Below are 19,928 nucleotides of genomic sequence, written 5' to 3'. Positions count from 1 at the left end.
ACGTAGAACAGACCAAATCAGATTAAGGGCTACTGTGGTCATTCACTGGCCTGTTCTTTCCAATACTCTTTTTATTCCCCCCTCCTCCCCTCCCAAATACAGACATATTGTTCACCCCACTTTATTCTGCTGGTTTGAAAGAGCTCCTTGCTGTGCTGAAAGGACGTTTAAAAAAAAAAACACAGAAGAATAAAAAGCAAAAGGAAGAAAAAAAAAAGTTACAGGCATTAAGCAGACTGTGGAGGTAAACTGGCCCATGTAGATTTAGCTATTGACAATTGTTCCTAGTTCACCATCCAAGTGGAGGTATTTAAAAGAAACAGGAAATCTGCTAAAATCAAGGAAGCCTTAAGCAGACTAACACCTATTATGAATTGAGAACTAAGATCCATATCTGACTTATTTGTTATGGAGGTCAAAGAAAATATCCGTAAGTTATTATATTGAAATGTACTATCCAGACTCCAAAAATGCTTTGTGTTCAGTGCTCTCATTATCCTCCATTAGTTTCCATGGCTTTTACCCTTTGCAATTCTATGGCTCAAATCCATCCCCACTCAAACCCACTTCAAGTCTTCTACATATATTTAATAAATGCTCCTTTAGGAAATATTTATCGCTTCTTCACATCTCCAAGCCAATGAAAATTATTTCATTTGGCAGAAGAAGGTACAAGGGAAGAAAAAAATAATTAATTCACAAGTGTATAAGTGTTCAAAACTTTTCAAATGGGTGTTCGAAGCGACAATGGACAAGTTATTTCAATGTGTCTAAGGTTTTTGGAGTTTGTTTTCTGGGTTTTGGTTGCTTTTTTTTTTTTTTTTTTTTTTTTTTTTTTTTTTTTTTNAAGTCACCTTCCTCTTGCAAGGAACATATAACTGGGGAACTGTGTTACCAACACTGACTAGTCATAATTAACTGGATACCAAAATCCTGAGGGTTTTTGCCCATTATATTTAAATTAAAAAAGGAATAATTAGGTTGCATACCAATGGATTAATCTTTTTATTGAAACAGACTTTCTGTGACCTTCCATACTGCCAGCAGAGTTCACTATATTAGTTAAATACTAATCTCAATATATAGTAGTCCATTAATAGAGGTTATCTCATTAAGACTTGCATATCAAGTCATGTACAAACAGATTATGACTCACAGCAATTGGGGAGATCTAGAAACCAAACAAACAGTTTGATTGAAAAAGCAAACTCCCCTTCCCAAACATATGAATAACATAAGCTTCCAGAGCTCTTATACATCCAAAAACCAGTTTTATCCTGGTTTTATGAGAACGCAGCAGAATGAAAAAGGCAAGCTGTTTTTTCCTCATATACTTGAAAAGCAAAGCCACATCCCTGTGTCCTGCTGCAGACATGGCAAACGCGTAGCGTAGCATGATCAATCCAGAGACAGACGACAAGAATCACATCAATCCTGTCACTTTAAGTCCCTGCCACGAGGACACTGCTTACTGCATAGAAATAGCGTAGCCTTTTAAGCACGCTCTGTTCAAGACACCGGTTTAAAAATTTCAGCTCATCTATAACCAACAGCAAACCTGGACGTCCTCCACGTCATCTTTTAGGAAAACCATGAAGAAGACAGGAGGATGCAGGGTTTATTTTACAGCAAGCCATGAGAAAAGTTATATTAAATCTAATCAAAATGGCTGCCATGAGATTAAGTACAAATAAAAGCTCCCTAATGGTAAAAGCAATTTAGAACTGAACAGCTGCCAAAAGATCACTGATGAAAAAAAAAAAGAAAAAAAAATCAATGGAAACATTCAAGAAAGAGATTAGCCAGCACACTCAGAAACAATTTATGGAAAAAAAATCTACACACAATGGTCAGAGATCATTATCCTTTTATCTGTAGGGAAAGCTAGATATCCAAGGCATTTTTTATTTTAAAGATGGTAACTGTGGCCAAAGACACAGCTCTATATACCTTGTCAGCTACAAAAGCTTGTAATGCACACTGTGTAATATTCACCTGCCATCAGGAGATGTTGAAGCCTGTTCTCAGTGGCTAGAGGACAAGAACTCCTTGCTCACTAGCCCCATGCCACACACTGGCAATAAGATTTGCCAGTGGAGATTGACACACAGGACCTGCAAAAGCTACATACAGCAGTCACAGGACAGTTGAAGCTGGATGGGACCTTCAGAGATCATCCAATCCAGCCCCGCCGCTCAAGCAGGCTCACGTAGTGCAGGGTGCCCAGAACCCCATCCAGCTTTGGAATATCTCCAAGGATGGAGACTCCACAACCTCCCGGGCAGCCTGTTCCAGTGTTCAGTCACCCTTACAGTAAAACATTACACAGGAAAACAGAATTGTGTTTCAGTTTGAGCCCCTTGCCTCTCCTCCTGTCACTGGGCACTGCTGGAAAGATACTGGTCCTATGCTCTTTACATTGTGTGAAATGTTTACATATGTTCATTGCTTTACGTAAGAAGTTTGAATCATTATTGGTTGAAATATGACAACTTTACCATCATTATATTAAGTTTTTTTTTTTTTAATTTAGCAGAGTGTTCATAAAATTTATGAGTTATTACCCTATGCTTATCTGCTGGCTCCTTTGTCTATAGTACATCCATATAAAGTTACCTGTATAATTTACTGTGATGTCTCAGGCTTGACAGAGAAAATGATGGGGTACTTCAGACATTCACAACTCCATTTATTACCAGTTTCCAGCAGCACACTTGTAAAGTACGTGACTGTACAACTGAATGATTTCCATCATTCAAAAGAAGAGATGTTTTTACAAGTCCTAAAAGAGGCTCTGGCTGTGAATTTCCTGGATTTTAAGAAGTTATATTCCAGGATAATAAGTCAAATGAAATAGAACTACATGAAATATTCTCTACTTCTATTAATTTCCTAAATATAGAATAAATTTTGTAACTTAGAATTCCTATTACATATCTAGTATTTTGCGTTGCTTACTTTGTGAAAAGGGATTATATGTACTTATACAATGTATACAGAGTGTTAAAGAACTGCATGGAACAGATTACTTTTCCTGGCCTAAGCTCAATAGCATCTAAGGATTGGATATAAACAAGTTCAGCACTCCTCTCCATGATACAGCACTTACTGCAAGCATTTCTAGGTCACGCTTAGCAATACTTGGAAGACAGTACATAGAAACACAGCACCCCAGAATTGCCTTGGTGGTGCCTGTGTGTGTTTGTGTGTGTGCACGTCTGTCTACGTGGGCATAAGGATGAAAGAAAAACCTCAAGAATTAGTTCAAAAATCACTGGCTGATTTAAAAATACACCATGCTGCCTCAAAGTGAAATGCACATTTTATTTTCATTCACTGTGACCTACTTACAGGCAGAACTCAGGAAAAAAAAAATCTATTTCGCCCAAAGAGTCAATAGAGTCAATTGTGCATTTTATTCAGACAAATCTTCCACTGTTTTTTATTCAAAATTACTGCATTTTTTTTCAACCAAATTAAGACCAGTATATTATCTTTACAGATAAATAATCAGATCACTGAGCTAAAATTCTGACTATACTGAGATCAATAAGATTTTTGCCACCAATCTCAATGGACAGAGTATTTTATCCATAGCACCCAATAAGGTGGAAAAGTCACAAACTACACAGATAGGGTCAAGGGGCCATTCCATGGTGAAATAAATGGTCTTTTAAAGTCACTGGAAACCTCTGAAGCAACAGAAAAGGCAAGCAAGGTGAGGTAGACATAGGCTCCTGTACGCTTACCACAATGCCATAATTCCACTGCATACACACACATTTCTAGCAGATTCAGTCAGTAGATTCCCAAATCAGTCAGTAGATTGCAGACAGTCTCAGCATGTTACTTACACCAGAATTTTGGGGGTGTAACACTTATTCTTCCTCATTCTGCTAGTATTCCTTCTGCTGCTATTCACCCCCAGATCAACTTTTCTTTTGTTCTGTGAGTGGATTGACCAGTTTGTTCCCTCCCATATCCAGTGAAGACTCTTAGATCTCCTCTAATCTTGTTTACACAAGACAGCCAGTAGTCTCCTGTGTAAAATATATTAAAAGGGTTAATCTATGATCTTGTGAAACCAACTAAACTGTTGTTACACTGTTACCTAATTACTCAGCACAATTTCTGAGTTCAGGATAAGATACCTGCCACATTACTGAGTACTTCATCTTCCTTGTCAACTTTTGTTGCAGTTCACTGTCATTCAGAACCATAATTTAAGAGCTGCCCATTCCCTTAGTTTAGAAACAGGACTAGAGAATCTGCCTCCACTCTGCTTCCCCACCTTTTCTCTAGCCACTTAGATTGCCAAAGAAGTGAAAGTTCAGGATAACTCCCGCCTGGTCCAAGGTATTCAAGCCCAGCTGGAGTAACTGTCATGGAAACAGATGTGGCCACATCATCCTCTTCCAAACATCATTAGATAGAAAATAAATTCAGTACTTCGCAAGTGCTACAAGCAAGAAGCAGCACCCGTTTCAAACCTTGTCACTCAGCCCTCATTGGTAACACAGGAGGGCCTTAGGTTGTAGTTCCTGCTCCCAAAATTATTATTGTGTTGGATTTTTTTTGCTTGTTTATTTTGTCTTTTTAGCTCAGAATATTTGGCTGTATTGGTGTCATTTACATAACAACCTTTGTGGATCTAGGCTTGGGAGACATTGCAGAAAGCAGTTATTGAAAAATCTCATCAATTTGTCAAATAAAAGACAGGCACACACATTTCTGTGGTTTTGAAGCTTAGTACTGAAAATGTATTTTCTTATGAAGACATTTGCAGTAACATGTTCCCTAAAACACCTGATTGGGCACATCTTTAAGGGTCTAGATCAAACACTTAACCTTCAAATTAAGAGCCTCATTTCATCCAGACCACAGAAAGCATTCTCGCTTCTAAAACTGCATTCAGAATAGAAATGACAAAAGAAACTACATGCAAGTCTTTCCTTCCCTGTATACTTTAAAAGTAAAAATACACCTGCTAGAGCTCATTTCAGGTTCAGTTTTCTTCAGGCCATCCTTTCTGTTTTCAGAGATTCAACTTTTACATTTCAGAACTCCACCTTATAAGGGATTAATAAATAGCATTTTCTTATTCATATTCTAAAACAATTCACATAACCTCCTCCCAATTCACAGCTTTCAGTTCTGCCTTATCCTACCTCAACACTGGTTGTCGGTTTAGGTTCGATGACTCTTTCTAGCCCAGTGATAACTCAAACTGGTTGGCCAAAATGTGTCTCATGCCTCCAAACAGCCTCCTCAGGAATGCAGGCAGGCCCTGTAAAAAGGCCTTGTTAAAAGTTCTTGTCTCAGGACAACCATTCCCACTCCCCAACACACAAATTCCCTGCTCATACACATTAAGGTAAGCCCCGGCTGTGCAAATCTTCCTCTTTTCTCAGTTGGGATGGTTGGCAGTCACTAATGAAGCTAGAAACTCGGGCAGGCTGGGGTGGGAGACAAGAGTGATCTACCTTTACTGGCTGACAGCAATCACCTAACAGGGCACATTTCACAGCAGCATTCATGCTTCATCTCTCAGAGAGTTTTGTGGCAGGAATGGGAAAGGAAAGACAAATGCTAAAGTAAGATCATCTCAGATCAATGCCCTGGACCACCTCCAATCTTTCAATCCTTTGTTACACAGAACAGTGCAGACGAGACTGACTTGACTTCCAAAGAGCTCTGCTGCTTGCTGTAAGAATAGTTGTGGATCTGAAAAAACAGATTTTTTCAGGTAGGAGTTATAAAATAAATCTGTATTCCCAAATACAATGCATTAGAAAAGTATTATCAGTGAAAAAAATATGCATTTTTTCAGGTTAGACACCAGCTCAGATACAAAGAAGGCAACAATACCCTTGCTAGACTATCTTGAACATTATGTTCCTATGTTGAATTTGTCACCAGCAACCCAGAGAACAGAAAAAAAGAAGAGGTAAATGATACAGAGAACAGAACTGACCTTCCAGTGGAAAGAGCTTATAACAAGAGCATGATACAAAAATGTTTGAAAACCAATAAAAAATTCCAGTGTTTGAAGGATATGAACATTTGTATCTGGGACATGTATTACTGCAAGAAAGAAATACATTATCAAGAGCCTCCCAATAGGAAAGTCCTGTTTAGACTGAAGCAGATTACTCCAAACATTTTCAAGCAATTAAATGGATTTTTGCATATATAGCCTGAACAAAGCCATGAGATTACTTTGAGTCCTCAGTTCAGAAGTCTTTGGATCAAATCATAAAACTGGCTACACTATATGACCAAAAAGAGCGAGTGAAGAGATTAATACATTACTTGAAATATATTTTGAAACTGTTGAGGACTTTCTGCCCCTCTCTTCCTCCATCCAGGGTGAATAGGTATCAATACAGCAGAAGGTAATAATAAAATAAAAAGGAACAGATCTGCTGGGCACCCTGATAGAACCAAAGCTAAGCTCACAATAAAATCAAAACACACTAAATATAAATGAATATTTATTCAAATCACTTTTTCTCCTTTATAGCAAGATATTAAGTATATGGTACCAGTGGATATTTATGCAGTCATTCCTCAGTGCCTGCATATTCTTTGTAATTATAACTTTTTCACTTCTAATATTGTTCAGCACAAACATGGCCACTAGGAATCACAGTGGCAAACACATCAGAGGACTGTCAAAGGCAGCAACACATATGAGCTACACGTTGTAAGAAAAATCAAGAATTTCCCAAGATCTCGTGACAGGCAAATTTTTGTGGGAGCTGCTGGAGTCTTAACACTTCAACTCATTTACACAAACACAAGCACAGTTACATATAAGCAATATCCCTGGGAGAAGTTTATCAAACATCTTTATATGCCTTATCTGCCTTCATCTCATCACTTATTCTTCAGTGAAAGACAGAATGCAGTTTTGAGCAAGCAGCTTCACAAAATAATTAATTCATCCAGTACAAAGTTTTTCCTTCTTCTCCCAAATTCACATTCTATCACTGTCTATTGCCTGTCTCAAAATGTCACCAAGGTCAAAAGAGATTCAAGTCTTTACCAACAGTATTGACAGCCTAGGTATAGGAAAATGAATTCTTTTGGAGCCTGAAAGAGAAACTGTCCCACTGCAGATGGGATCCTGACTTACCCACCACTTAGCAGATTTTGAAATACTAAGTTTTACCATTTCACATTTATTGAGCTCACATATTTTTCTACCTTTCCATTTTCCCTTTCCCAACTAGACTCCACATTGCCTGGACCTCTGGATGTCCTTGCAAATGGAAAAAAAGGTGGTGTCAGGGAAGAAAGAGACTGTGTCTTAAAAAAAAAGCGATTTTTGAAGCAGCCTTCCTCAGAAGGCTCTTCTTTCATAAAAGGTAAATATATTCATAGCTATGAATATCTCACAGTACAGAAGCTCTATCTGCATAACTTATTTTTAAAAAAAGGGGGATAATGTTAGAAATACTATATATATACTATCTGTACATATTCTCAAAACACTTACAGTGTTCTACATAGTCTGAGAATACATATTGTTATATTTACATAATTATCCCTTAACCATTCATGACTGACATTTACCTACAATTCACATAGATTTATAACACTGTATAATATCGAATGAAATTAATACCACGAACAAGCATTTTATAAATATGTCACAAGGGTTGCAGGGGGCATATAACACATTTACAGTGGTTTTAAGAACTACAGACATGGCTTCACAGAGCTGTTTGTTTTATACTGAAATATTCCAACACCAGTATTTTAACTGCCTTTTTACATTTTCAGTTTACAGTCTCATATATACTGTGCTTATACCACTCCACTTTGAAGATAAAATACATGATTTCCAGCAAAATATGCTAACAGTAAAAGCATAATACAGAAAACAGTGTGGATGATCTAAGCTCAAAACTACAGAATCATACACATATCCTGACCTAATATGAAATGCATGCAAATAAAGACTTATAAACTATCATATATTATGTGACAAAGCTGGTGTTCAAAAAAGGCATTATTTAGTGCAGAACATTAATCAAATACTGTCATTCTTCTTTATGGCATCTGCCCTAAGGATAATATAGCTTATCAAGAATGAGTACAAATAAAGAGACATACTTAAAAAAGGGGGCTTTTTAGTAATTACAGATGAGAGATTTCTAGATTTGTGGGTATTAAGTTCTCAAATATTAAGCAGTGTTTAGCTTCATATTACTGAAAGACTGCCAGGGTATGGCATTCCATTACCTGCATTAGCAATTAGCTTGCATTTTATCAGTTATCCTTGAAAACGGTGGATTTAAGTATTGATGTCAGCTCGGCATTATGAAGGTATGTTTATGAGACTTAATACAGTGAAAAAACAGACTACAGCAGCAACATTTAGGAAGGCTACTATTCCTTGTAGCACAAGGAATATATACTCCAAAGACAACCCAGTATTGGTTGGCAAATTAATATTTGCCATTAAAATACTCACAAAAACATACTAGTTATTTATGTAAAGCCCATTTGCAAATCACTGATTTGCAAATATATACTATACAACATAGGTTACAGAATTGTTCCAGCTTATATAAACTAATAATATTTCTCATATGCAAATGTGCCTCTGATATTTACATTTTCAATCTCTATGCAAAATAATTACATGCTTTAGTTACTACATTTTAGAGAAAAAACAAAAAGACAAACAAACATTAGCTGAAAGTCATCTTATCAAACTCCCTTAGGATTTTAACATTAGAAAATAAGTTCTTTAGCCAATATTTTCACAATATTTTGACCTACTGCTGCAGATAAAATAATTTAAGGAATGCATAACAACAATATAGTACCTTACCCTTTCTACCGGTGAACCATAGCATGCAATGACGGAACATAGCAGTGGCAGATGGCATTGGTGTTAGTAAATGTGAATAAAAGGATAATAGCAGAGAAATGACTGGCAGACAAGACACAGAAATGTAGATGAAAAGAATGCAAGCTTGTAATTCTCGAAGCAAAGCTCCACCTTTAAGCCAAATGTTTCCTCTAGTCTCCTCACAATGGAGTATTAAGTTCTATTTAAAAACAAACTGCAACCTTCTGACCAGTCTTGATTCTCTTCACACAGATGCGCATAATTGTATCTTGATAACGAAGATCAGAAATGCTTTGTAAGCATAACCCATAATCAGAAGCCCATTACTTTCTGCCTTGAACTGATTTATTTTTTACATTTTAAATCCTGCCAGAGCTACAGTCTCTTTCTATCACATATGTATCCACTGCAGATGTAAATCCCTGCCTAACCTGCAGCACCCCTGGATCCAGAATGTTCTCATTACGCTCATTCATGCTGCTCTGTTGCCAAACATTTAAAATCATCTATCAAATACAAGAAGCAGTTTCTATTATAAGAAGAAAAAAAAAAAAAAAAGAATCTCTCCTTTCAGCTCACCCTGAAAATGGAAGGTTTTCTGATCAACAGTTATTGTGAAGGTGCTGTCGTCCTCGTCGTCTATACCAATCACAGCTCCCTGTGAAACAAAGAACAAAATCCTGATAAGGCAAGCAGTGACATCAGCAGCCAGCACTCTAGCACTACACCCCTGGAATGCAAAAAGCAGGGAGAATTAGACGCTAACTGCACACCATAACGAGCAGAGGGATTCTCTGTTTGGGCATGGAATGTAAGTCTGCTTTTTTTTTTAAAAAGGCTAAATCCTTAGTTGCAGATAAAAGCAGTGATTATTTGTATGACTTTGGGATTTTCTGGATAATGATATGCATCTTCTACTTTGGGAATGGTTGTAGCTCTATACTACAGCATCGTTAAAGTAAACAGCAATATACTATTCTGTACTAAGCATCATTAAAGTCTATTTATTCTCTACTATATTCCAACTTATATTTAAAAGAAGAATAGGGACCAATACATTACAAATACTTTTCACATATAAAAATACTAATATATATAGAAATTCTACATGAAGAAGTTCTCAACCTATTAAATGATCTATTTTTCAGTCCCTAAATAAATACCAGCAGTGAGTCAACATAGTATATCAAAAACAGCTGTTTTCTAATTGCTGATGAATTATTAGTATGAAATACAACTGAATGACAGACTGAAGTTCATCTCAGTTGTTTACATACCTATCCATATCTTCCTTCCCTCCCCCACCAAAACATTTAACAAATGATCAAGTTTCGCTTGAGGGAAGAGGAAATTGAAAAGAACCTGTATGGACTTGCAAGAAATCGCAACATTAGTTCAAAATGCTTCAAATATCACAGATTTACTCAGTTTCTCTTCTTCTGTATCAGGCATAGCAGTATTTTTTTCTGTCCTTCCCTTTCCCACTAAGCAGAAAGACATCACTGGGAAGTACACATATTGAAAGGGTAAATTCTGTTCTTACAGTCTGAGAGAATAGCAATTAGTAAGTGTCCCTATGAGTCAATTCCAATGAGTGTTTCATTTCATTTGGTCAAGTATCACACAGCAATTAACAGCACGGTGGGTTGGATGAACAACCAGACCAGCCCAAACCTGAGAATATCTTGGATACAGATTTAGGAGCAAGGGGACCTGAATCAATCTTGCTCACATAAAAACTTTATGGCCCCTATATGACGTTCCTCACGGATGGGTCCAGCTTACGTAGGCCTGAGCCTACAACAGGCAAACAAGATGGGAATGACAGCTACACAGTGACAGGTCCTATTTAAGAGCAACACCTATGCAGCAGGAAGGGGTAGTTCCAAACTATTTTTCCTCTCCCACTGTCAAGAAGGTATCACTTAACTCCTCCGAAGGCCTGTTTTCCAAACAGGTCTTTCTAGGACAGCTCTAGGGCCAGGACATACCCACCAGCACACGACCAGCCACCACACTTGGACGCACAACAGCTGTCTGGTAACGGCACAGGGTGCCTGTGACAGGCTTTACTGGGCCAATTATATTTTGGTAGAGCAATTATTTCATATCTGGAGGTAAAATAAATCTAGAACTCTTGTAAGTGCATATTTTGGTATGCAATAAATGAAAATATCATTACCAGCTGTAAAAAGTCACAATCTAGCTCCTCATGATCAGCTACATCAAAAATCTCAAAGTCAGACACCAAGAACATGACAAAGATACTTTCCTCAGAGTAACCAAACCATAGTGCTTTTGGATGCTGAAACTTTAATCCTTAGGTTCCTCTGTTTACTAGCAAGACAGGTCAGAAATTCACTTATCAACAATATATTCTTGATTCAAGGCCCTGGTGATCCTCGTTCTTCACTCAGAAGACTTCTCAGAACTCCTGAACACATTTACTTCTTCAGGAGTTTTGCAGGAATTGATGTCTTACTGCATGTTTGCTGAGTTTCTTTAAGCTAAAAATATGCTGGTGGCATTGTGAGAGAAAGGTGAGCAGAGGGGTAGGAATTGAAATTAGTGTAACTGAAGCAAAAAATAAAAGACTACAACTTAAGGCTTTCTTCTAGCTGGTAAGGAAACACCAAGAAAAATAAAACTAGGGAATCACTAAAATACATATAAATAGTCAAATTAGAAAGAAAACATAGAAAAAACTACTAAAAGGCTAAAAAAGGTAGGATTAGGGTAACTAAGTCCTGTCTCCACACAAAAAGGAAGGAGAAAACTAAGGCGAATCATCAGCATTCTCTGATCTCAGTACACAGATGCAGAAAGTACAGCTAAGACAAAGGGTCTGAGCAGAAGCATAGAAGATGCTTCTGTTTTCATCTGGAAAACACGTATCAATAAGAAAAAGACAAACTAATATGTGAAAGTTAAAGTATATATTCCTGAAAGCTTGGTTAGGACCTAAGCACAGTGCGGACCACATAGATTCATTCCTCTCTGAACACACCTTCCTAAACACACCATGACAGGACACAAGACGAAGATGTCTTGGGTCAGTGCTCCCAAATGAAAGAAGATGAGAAACAAAAATGCATTAAAATCCATTAAAGGCAAAGGGAAGTATTTTTATGCAAACGGTTTGAATTACATGTTTGTTTATGTTCACACCTACAGTTACAAATGAACAATTAAACCAAACAGGAAACCTCTTTGATAAAATTTCAAACTGCAGAAGTCCATCTGTTCAGCTCTTGCTATCACTGTCATCCGCCAAAAGAACTGCTTTACAACAACAGTAGGAAAAAGAACACTTCCTCCCTCAAAAAAAAAAAAAAAAACTTACACAAACATCACAAACATTCCGAGAAAGAAATCAACATATCTTAGGGAAACTCCAAAAAGCAATCTGGGGTGGGAGAGTGACAGATGGGGGAAGAGAAAGGTGCTGCTTTTTCCTTAAATTAATAAAAAACAGATCATGTAATTCTGAACAGATTGTTCACTTTCAATATTTGTTAAACTGACAGGCTAAGACCAACCTCCACACTGACAGGTTCGCAATACTATTAAAGTAGACATGTTTTTTCAGACTCAATTTTTTCACATAACATATTCTTAAAATATCCTTATGAATCTGCAGGAATATAGTTTTGTAGATAGTAGTTTGAGTTCATATTACCTTTAAAGAGATTATAAATTAAAACAACAATAGATTAAAAAGCAGAAAGAAAAGTCCAGGAAGATACCAGAAATCCACATGAATGGGGACTCTCAGAAGATTACTAGCACTCCATTATAAGGTCAACAGAAAGACAAGAAAGGAGCAACAACACAAAGAAGGAAGAAATGGGAGGAAAGTGAGGCAAAGCTCTGCTGCAGCATATATGAGACAGTGTGTCAGAAAACAGAGCCCCTTCCCTGTGCTCCTCTTCCTTCAGTATTCCAAACAGTTCCCATTCCCACCTCTTATCCTCCGACTCTCCTCCTAGCAACATCAGCCAGCTTCATACTGAACCAGACAGTCTATGAGGAATGCGAATAAACACAGGAAAAGGACTGACACTAGAAAATTTCCTGCTAAGTGCATGCCTGGAGGTACAAACTGGACACATATAAAGATGTCACCATCAACTCCATACTGCCGCCTAAGGTACAATAGCAGTATTCAAGGTTCAAAGTCCTGAGCAAAAGGACCTCAGTTAACAGCTTTCTAGTCTGCATCTCCTCAGCTCTATCTCCCCAGTTTGTGTCCCTTCCTCTCTGAGATTTCCCAACAGTTGCCTGCTGGGTTCAACCTGCCCTTTCCAGTCTTCCTTTGTTTTCCTTGCTCAAGCCTGACCACTTGCTGCCTGACATTAGTGCTCAGCACTGCAATATGCTGAATGAAACGTAGTCAAGTGGCAGCACAACAGAATGTTTCAGATGACCAAATGGCAAACATGGGAAGAGAGCAAAGAGAGATCAGAAGGGCTGAAGTTTTCCTAAACCTTCTGTAGACAGAAAACATAAACATATATACATATGTACACACACAAAAAGAAATGAGAACTGCAAATCACAACTTTTTCCTAGCATATGTCATTACTAATCCATCTTTGTCATATAGCTTTCTCCACATATCCATAGTAAGTCATTATGCACCAAAGAAAACAACACTTACTCTGAGCCTGACACATCCTCGGCGTGATCCTCTCATCATTTTATCTTTTGACTGAAACAAGAAAAAGAAATCCAGATTAACAAATTTAATCAGAATTGCAAGAGAAAGTTATTTAAAACAACTGAGAAAAGCATAAAGCAATTTGGTATAATATTTTATTGGCTGATAAAATGAAACTGATAGCATTACAACAGCGCTCTGACATAAAGGAGAAAATACCACCACTACAGTATGAAAAAGTAGTCCTTTAGAAAACTGGAATACAGTATCACATTTCAGGAGGTTTTGTAGATATCTTGAAAAAATGGAAGATTTGATCTGCACCTTTATGAAAGCAAGATGAGGTGAAGAAAAAAGGCACTCACTAGGGAATAAAAAAAGCTGGTAAAATACTGATATTACATCTTCTTCCTTTCTCTCCCGCTCTCGCAAAAGTGGCCATATAACGAAATCCAGCTGGCTAGCAACAATTGTAGAAATAAAAATGTATCTCTAGCAGAAAGTTTCCCAGACTCAGCCCTCATTCCATTCAGATACAAATCTCTTGTTCAGATACGTTTTCACATCTACTCATGAGGTAGTACAGCCTGCTTTTATTGCAAGAGTCGGAAAAGTTATCACCGTAGCCACAGAAAGCTTATGGTTGTGTTAGATAAATTATAAGATCCCAAATCAGAAAACAGAGGAGACCCATTTCTTCTTGTGCTTTATCCTGTAGCCTGCTGCTGAACTCCTGAATCTCTTCTTTAGTATCTGTATTTGAAGCAATGACAAGGGAACTCTAAAACAAGACAGGCCAGACCAGGGCAGGTCTAAACAGCCAATTTACTGCTAGCGTGAACTTGCTGCATCTTAAACTTTCAGCTGTGCCCAGCACTGGCATGGGTAGATTTTGCAACTATCTTCCTGCCAGTGTCACAAGAATTAAGTGGCAATCCTGGTGAGCCATGTAGCATGCACCCACAAATCCTTTAAGAAAAGGAAAAAAGAAAATGTTTGGGAAACTCTAAATACTTAGTTTTCTGAAACCAGAAGAAAATATCTTCTGGTTTTCAATTAACTTCCCTACCCCTCTTTTTTTTTTTTTTTAATGAGAAAATTGATCAAAATTGATCACTCCAAGGATAGTCCCACTCTAATATAACCCCTTCTTTCTTACCATCCAAATATCCAAGCGAATCATTGTTACTGATCTAAGGAGATCTAGACCCTAAAATGGGAGAGCTCTACTAAGAGCTTACTCCTCCCTCTGGTGGTTTCAGAAAGAAATACAGACACAATCTTGACAGGAAAGTAACTTTCTGCAAGTTGGGCAGAAGTGCACTGATTCAAATTACACAGATTAACTGTCATCTCCACTGGGAAAGAGACTGTAAAAGCCTTAAGGGTTTTTTTCCCCCCTTTAATGGCATGGAAAATAAGTTTAAACGTTACAATCCTTAATGTTCTTTCCAAAGAGTAACTTGGCAAACGCATGTCTATTCTGGTAAAGCTGCCTTCAAGACACAGAACAGGTTCTCAGCTTTCACATGGAGCTTTAATTGCTTCATACCCATTATAATGAGGCTGTTAAGTCTGTTTCTTCCATCTAAGTGGAACAGGTCACCCAGCGCTGCAGGGGCCAGGCTCCCCGCGCACTAGAGACTCCAGGGACCGTCACCATCGGAGGCATCAGGACAGAACAGAGCTTCTACACATGGCTGCAGGAGGTGGCTTGATAATGCAACTCGGACGACATTTTAGTTTGTCATTCCCTCTGTCCCGAAAATAAGATACTTGTACAAATATTGCCATTCTGCAATCACTTTAAGGAGTGGTTCTACCACACTACAGAAAATCACATATAACAGGAAGACATGTAGGAATGGCTATTTAAAAAGTCACATTTTTCTTTTTACATATACAAAATTTTAATACACAGTTGATGTGTACTGATGGTAATAGTAATGTATTATCTTTTTTTTTTATTTTTATATCAAGTTTGCTTGTAGTTTAGTCTGTTTTTATTAGGCTCACTGACCTGTTTTCAGTTCATGTGCAGTTTTACCAGCCAAGGGAGGAGTTGTATTAGCTGAGAACAGAAAGCAGAGCCCTCAAAGGGAATGTTTGTACGACAGCAGACATTTATTTTCTGTATTCTAGGGACTTTTGCACATAGCTGTTTAAGAAACTAGTTGAGAAAGCAGGAAAATTAATTCAACTAAAATTCTCTCTGATTTAAGACACTGAGCCATGACTCCAGATTTGGAGGCATCATTTGAAATCAAGTTAGAGAGATTTGCTTCCAGTTCCAAATATTCATGAAATTACAACAAAATTTTAGCTCCACTTCTCAAAATCTGGATTATACATTTCACAAGCAGTTCTTTCAATGCAATTCAATCAATATCAAAACTTCCAATTAGCTGCAATCTTTAAAAAACATGAGGGATAATTATTTCTAGAGCACCTCAACTACTACTTCCTCAGAAATAGTTTCATACAGATTTTGCTCTTGAAAGAGTTCAACCCATATATGTTTTAGAGACTTCGATGAGATGACTAACAGAAACAATAGAATATTATTTTTCTTAACCTGCATTTAAATCTGTTCTTTAGAAATATATTGATAAGGAAACCATAAAAGAATAGCAGGCTACCAATAGTTTTTTCAAGAATACACTGCACAGTGTTGATATATTCTATCAATCCTTATTCAGAATACAGGCAGCTGTTTAAGTTTACAGTACTATGAGCCTTTTGATATCATCAAAAGTCATCATCATCATCATCAGTCCTTTTGATATCATCAGACATCAAAAAATGCACAAAGGTGTTAAATATTTTATGGAAGTTATTTTATAGAATTTGAAAGAGGAAACTGAATTGCAGACTGACCTTCCTATTTACTGACCCTTGTTTTAGAACAGCTATGCCAGTTCAGCTCTCAATCTATTATACAATTAAAACACTTATTGTAAAAGCACATCTAAAACAATATTTTTAAGGATATTTTTCAGCCTAGGGTGGGGGGTTTCTCTGGATTATTTGTACATGATTCTCAAGGGTAATCAAGGCTACAGCTGATGCATATTTAAGCCAGCACTGCTGCCAGAATACAATTGACATCATCTATAAAAACATCTAAACTCTAAACAGAACTGAATTCAGATCTTAAAACTCAGATAATGAGAGATAGAAGAGAGTATCAATGGATCTGCATGCAAATGATACCATTTGCTGCTACCAGACAATCATTTACTCTAAGAAAAACAGGCAAGACAATGTTTGAACTATTAGTCTGGATTTTACTCTCTGGAATATATTCATAAGTAAATTTAAATAAAGGTAATTATAAGTAGATTTGAAGATTTTTTTCCTCTTTCAAAATGTAAACCTCACAGGCATAAACTGTATAAGAAAGTAACAAAAAGCAAATGTTTGTAATGTAAAAACAACTGTTGCAAAACTATTTGGAAGCACATGTCCAAAACATTTGCATTCATATTGCCAACTAATAGTACCAGCACTCACTGCACTCCAACGAAGTACGGAGGAAAAACACACAAATTAAAACATAAATAAGTTAATATTACATTCTAATTTTTTCTTTGACTCAATATCTTTTGCTTTGCTTCTTGAAAGCTGTTATCATGTCATAAAAGCAAACTTATTTTAATTCATTTGCTTCTGATGCTCATATTCACTACACATTCAGGTTAACATTTAGTCAGTTTACCAAACAACAAAGCACACTAATTAGGGAGCTTTCTTCCTACAAGTTCAATACTATTCTGCACTAACTCTGATTGTTTATTCTATATCAAGGGTACTTTTGTGAAGTCTGTTTTAAGCTACTTCTTAAAAAGACTAAACAGAATGGCACAGGGACACACCTATGAACAAATGTATTTTTCTGGATCTAATTCTGATGGAAAGTTCAGCTGCGTGAAAAGTTACTCCCCTACCATTTTCACAAAACCCTTTGGCAAAACTTAATGACATTGGACCTGAAAAAGTGTTTCCAGCATGAAGATCCTTTTGGTTTGAAACAGGTCAGGGAGTCTGCAAGAGGTGATAAACAGTTAAATAGCAGATGAATGAAACAACCTCCCATCAGTAAAGCTGTTTCCAGACTGCGTACCAATGCAACTGCCGAGAACCTCGCTCTACCCCACCCATGCATAACACTCCTGGAGATGAGCCAGTTTCGGGCTCAAACCATATGGATACACGAGCAGAGCCTTACCGTTAACTCATTGCTTCAGACTGAAACTGGCTCAGAGGGCATGGAGTTCATGACTACCTATACCCAATCACATAGATAAGGCTTTATACAAAAATACAAGTATATACCAAATCATAGAAGAAGGCTGTAAGAGGCCATTTCCCTGCAGATATAATGCTCCCAAGCCTGCTAAAATTCCATATTAAAGTTATTTATTTACCACATTTTTAACTACAGTTCAGGAATTATTGCTCTAAAGATACAGCTAAAAGAAAGAGTGCCCTACTACCTTCCCAGTACTGCTATTACTGAGGCTGTGATCTGAATTCTCCCTCGTACCCACGATCCAGCTGACCATACACCCCTACAAGCAGCTACGCCAGCAACGCAGAAAGAAGCGTGCAAGCAGCAGGACCAGTCCTTTCGGTAGCTGGGCTTGGAATAGCTTCAACACAACACACACCCTTACCTACAAAAATGAGTGCAACTGGCATAACAAGTACTTGACAGAAGCACGTGCAGAAAAGAAAAAGCACATAGAAAGTATGTGAAATTAAATGTTAACTGTAGGACTTTGTTGGGTTAAAGGCAGACAAGCTAGGGGAGACAATTTGATTTCTTGATCTGAAGTTGAATTGCTAGGACACTTTGTTAAAAAAGATGTTTCAATATCATGAACTATAAGTTTGCATGATATATAACATAATAAATTATATAGGATAAATGTGTGAAGCATATGTGGACATACATAATCACAGGAAAGAATGAAAATTAACAACTGACATAGATCAGAGCGATGAAGATCACTGAATGAAAATCACTGCAACGATACGTGTTTATTGCATGCACATGCAGTAAACACTAGCACAGACTTCTAATTCTGTAACTGAGCAAATCATGTCTTTGCACCTTGGACCTTTCCTTACATTACACTGACTAATTCATCTCAGTCAAACAGCTGACATTTGAACAGCCATTAAAAAAAGGAACTATAAAAGCACTTTTTATTCCTTATTAATATTTCAGTGGAGATAAAGCAAGGATTTTAAGTGTGCATTAACAACATTTGGTCTAGAGTCCATAACATGTTTATGCAGAGTGAGTCTTACAAACTTTTAGGGCTGGAGGTCAAAAACTCTTTACCAGGTGAGCTGGAAATAGAGATTTAGGAGACAAATATGTTTTACAGATATTGCTTCTGTATGCATACAATACATTCTGTTCTCAACTCAGAAGTCATGAACATCACCCCACAGCACCCCAAGCTACGCTATTCACCACAAACTTCATTTGCTAGTGTTTTATCCAGTGCAATGAGAGCAACTGCTCTGTTCCAACTTATCTGTGAGCACATGCAGTTCTGCCAGTTAGCCTTCTAACTTTAGGGCGCATCCTTGGGAAAGTGAAAAGAAGCTGTACTGCTAAAAATATTTGTAATTTAATGCTTATTTCATACACAAATCGAAACAAGCTAGCAAAGCAGTATCCACCAGCAGCATGTCAAGGCACCCTGTCAGCCCCAGGCACTTCCAAAGTCCACGCTGGAAAACTAGGGAGGGGAGCAGCGCTAACCTCCCACTGGGAAGCAGTCTGCGGCTCAGGCAGCGGGCTCGGGCCGCAGAGCTGCCTGCAGGGAGCCCCCCTGGGAGGAAGGGAGGAAACCAGCCGCCCGGCCCGCCCAGGGTCCCACTGAGCCGGAGGAGGCGAAGGTCGCCGGAATGCGAGGACACGGCGCAGCGTTTCCCTGAGGAAACGGCCGTAACGGCCGTTACCGCCCAACGACCCCGCCCCGCGCCCCCTCCCCCGCCCCGGCCGCCAACAATAACAGCGGCGCTCGCCCCCACCCATCAATCCCGCAGCGCCGCCGCCCATTGGCTGCTCCCGCCGCCTCCTCCTTCGCCATTGGCCGCCGCGGGGCTCACACCGCCCCGCGTCCCCTCGCCGCCCCCACCCTGCGCCCCTGCCGCCCGCCTCGCCCGGCGCGGCCCGCGCTGCCCCTCGCACCGTGTAGTAGGAGAGGAGCCCGGCGTTGTAGTCGAGCACGAACCAGCGGTACTGCCAGCCCTTCATCACGTTGGTCCATTTACTCAGCGGGCCCTCCATGATAGACGCCATCTTAGGCACCGAACCGGCACCGCCACCGGGGAGCCGGGCACGGACACGACAGCGGCGGCCGCGCGGGAGGCAGGGAGGGC

General features: G+C 38.5%; 1 protein-coding gene and 1 long non-coding RNA gene across 3 annotated transcripts in view; both read right to left on the bottom strand.

Moving 5' to 3' along the window:
* OSBPL9 (oxysterol binding protein like 9) overlaps positions 1-19,871 on the bottom strand; it is a 51,733-nt gene extending 31,862 nt beyond the window's left edge. For both annotated transcript variants that reach the window (XM_026034090.1, XM_026034097.1), the window contains exons 1-3: positions 19,738-19,871; positions 13,527-13,577; positions 9,446-9,524 (exon numbers count right to left, since the gene is read on the bottom strand). In XM_026034090.1, the coding sequence (XP_025889875.1) occupies positions 9,446-9,524; positions 13,527-13,577; positions 19,738-19,848 (241 nt within the window). In that variant the 5' untranslated portion in view covers positions 19,849-19,871. The remainder of the gene's footprint in view (positions 1-9,445; positions 9,525-13,526; positions 13,578-19,737) is intronic.
* Positions 3,954-5,278, bottom strand: LOC112943028. Its single transcript, XR_003248513.1, has 2 exons — positions 5,169-5,278; positions 3,954-4,040 (listed from the first exon to the last, which is right to left on the bottom strand). It is a non-coding gene; the product is annotated as an uncharacterized LOC112943028 (long non-coding RNA).
* Positions 19,872-19,928: the final 57 nt, after the last annotated feature.

Source organism: Nothoprocta perdicaria, unplaced genomic scaffold (assembly GCF_003342845.1).
Source record: "Nothoprocta perdicaria isolate Ctin4 unplaced genomic scaffold, notPer1 scaffold_0, whole genome shotgun sequence".
NCBI classification, from domain to species: domain Eukaryota; kingdom Metazoa; phylum Chordata; class Aves; order Tinamiformes; family Tinamidae; genus Nothoprocta; species Nothoprocta perdicaria.
This window is presented reverse-complemented; position numbering and strand designations above follow the sequence as displayed.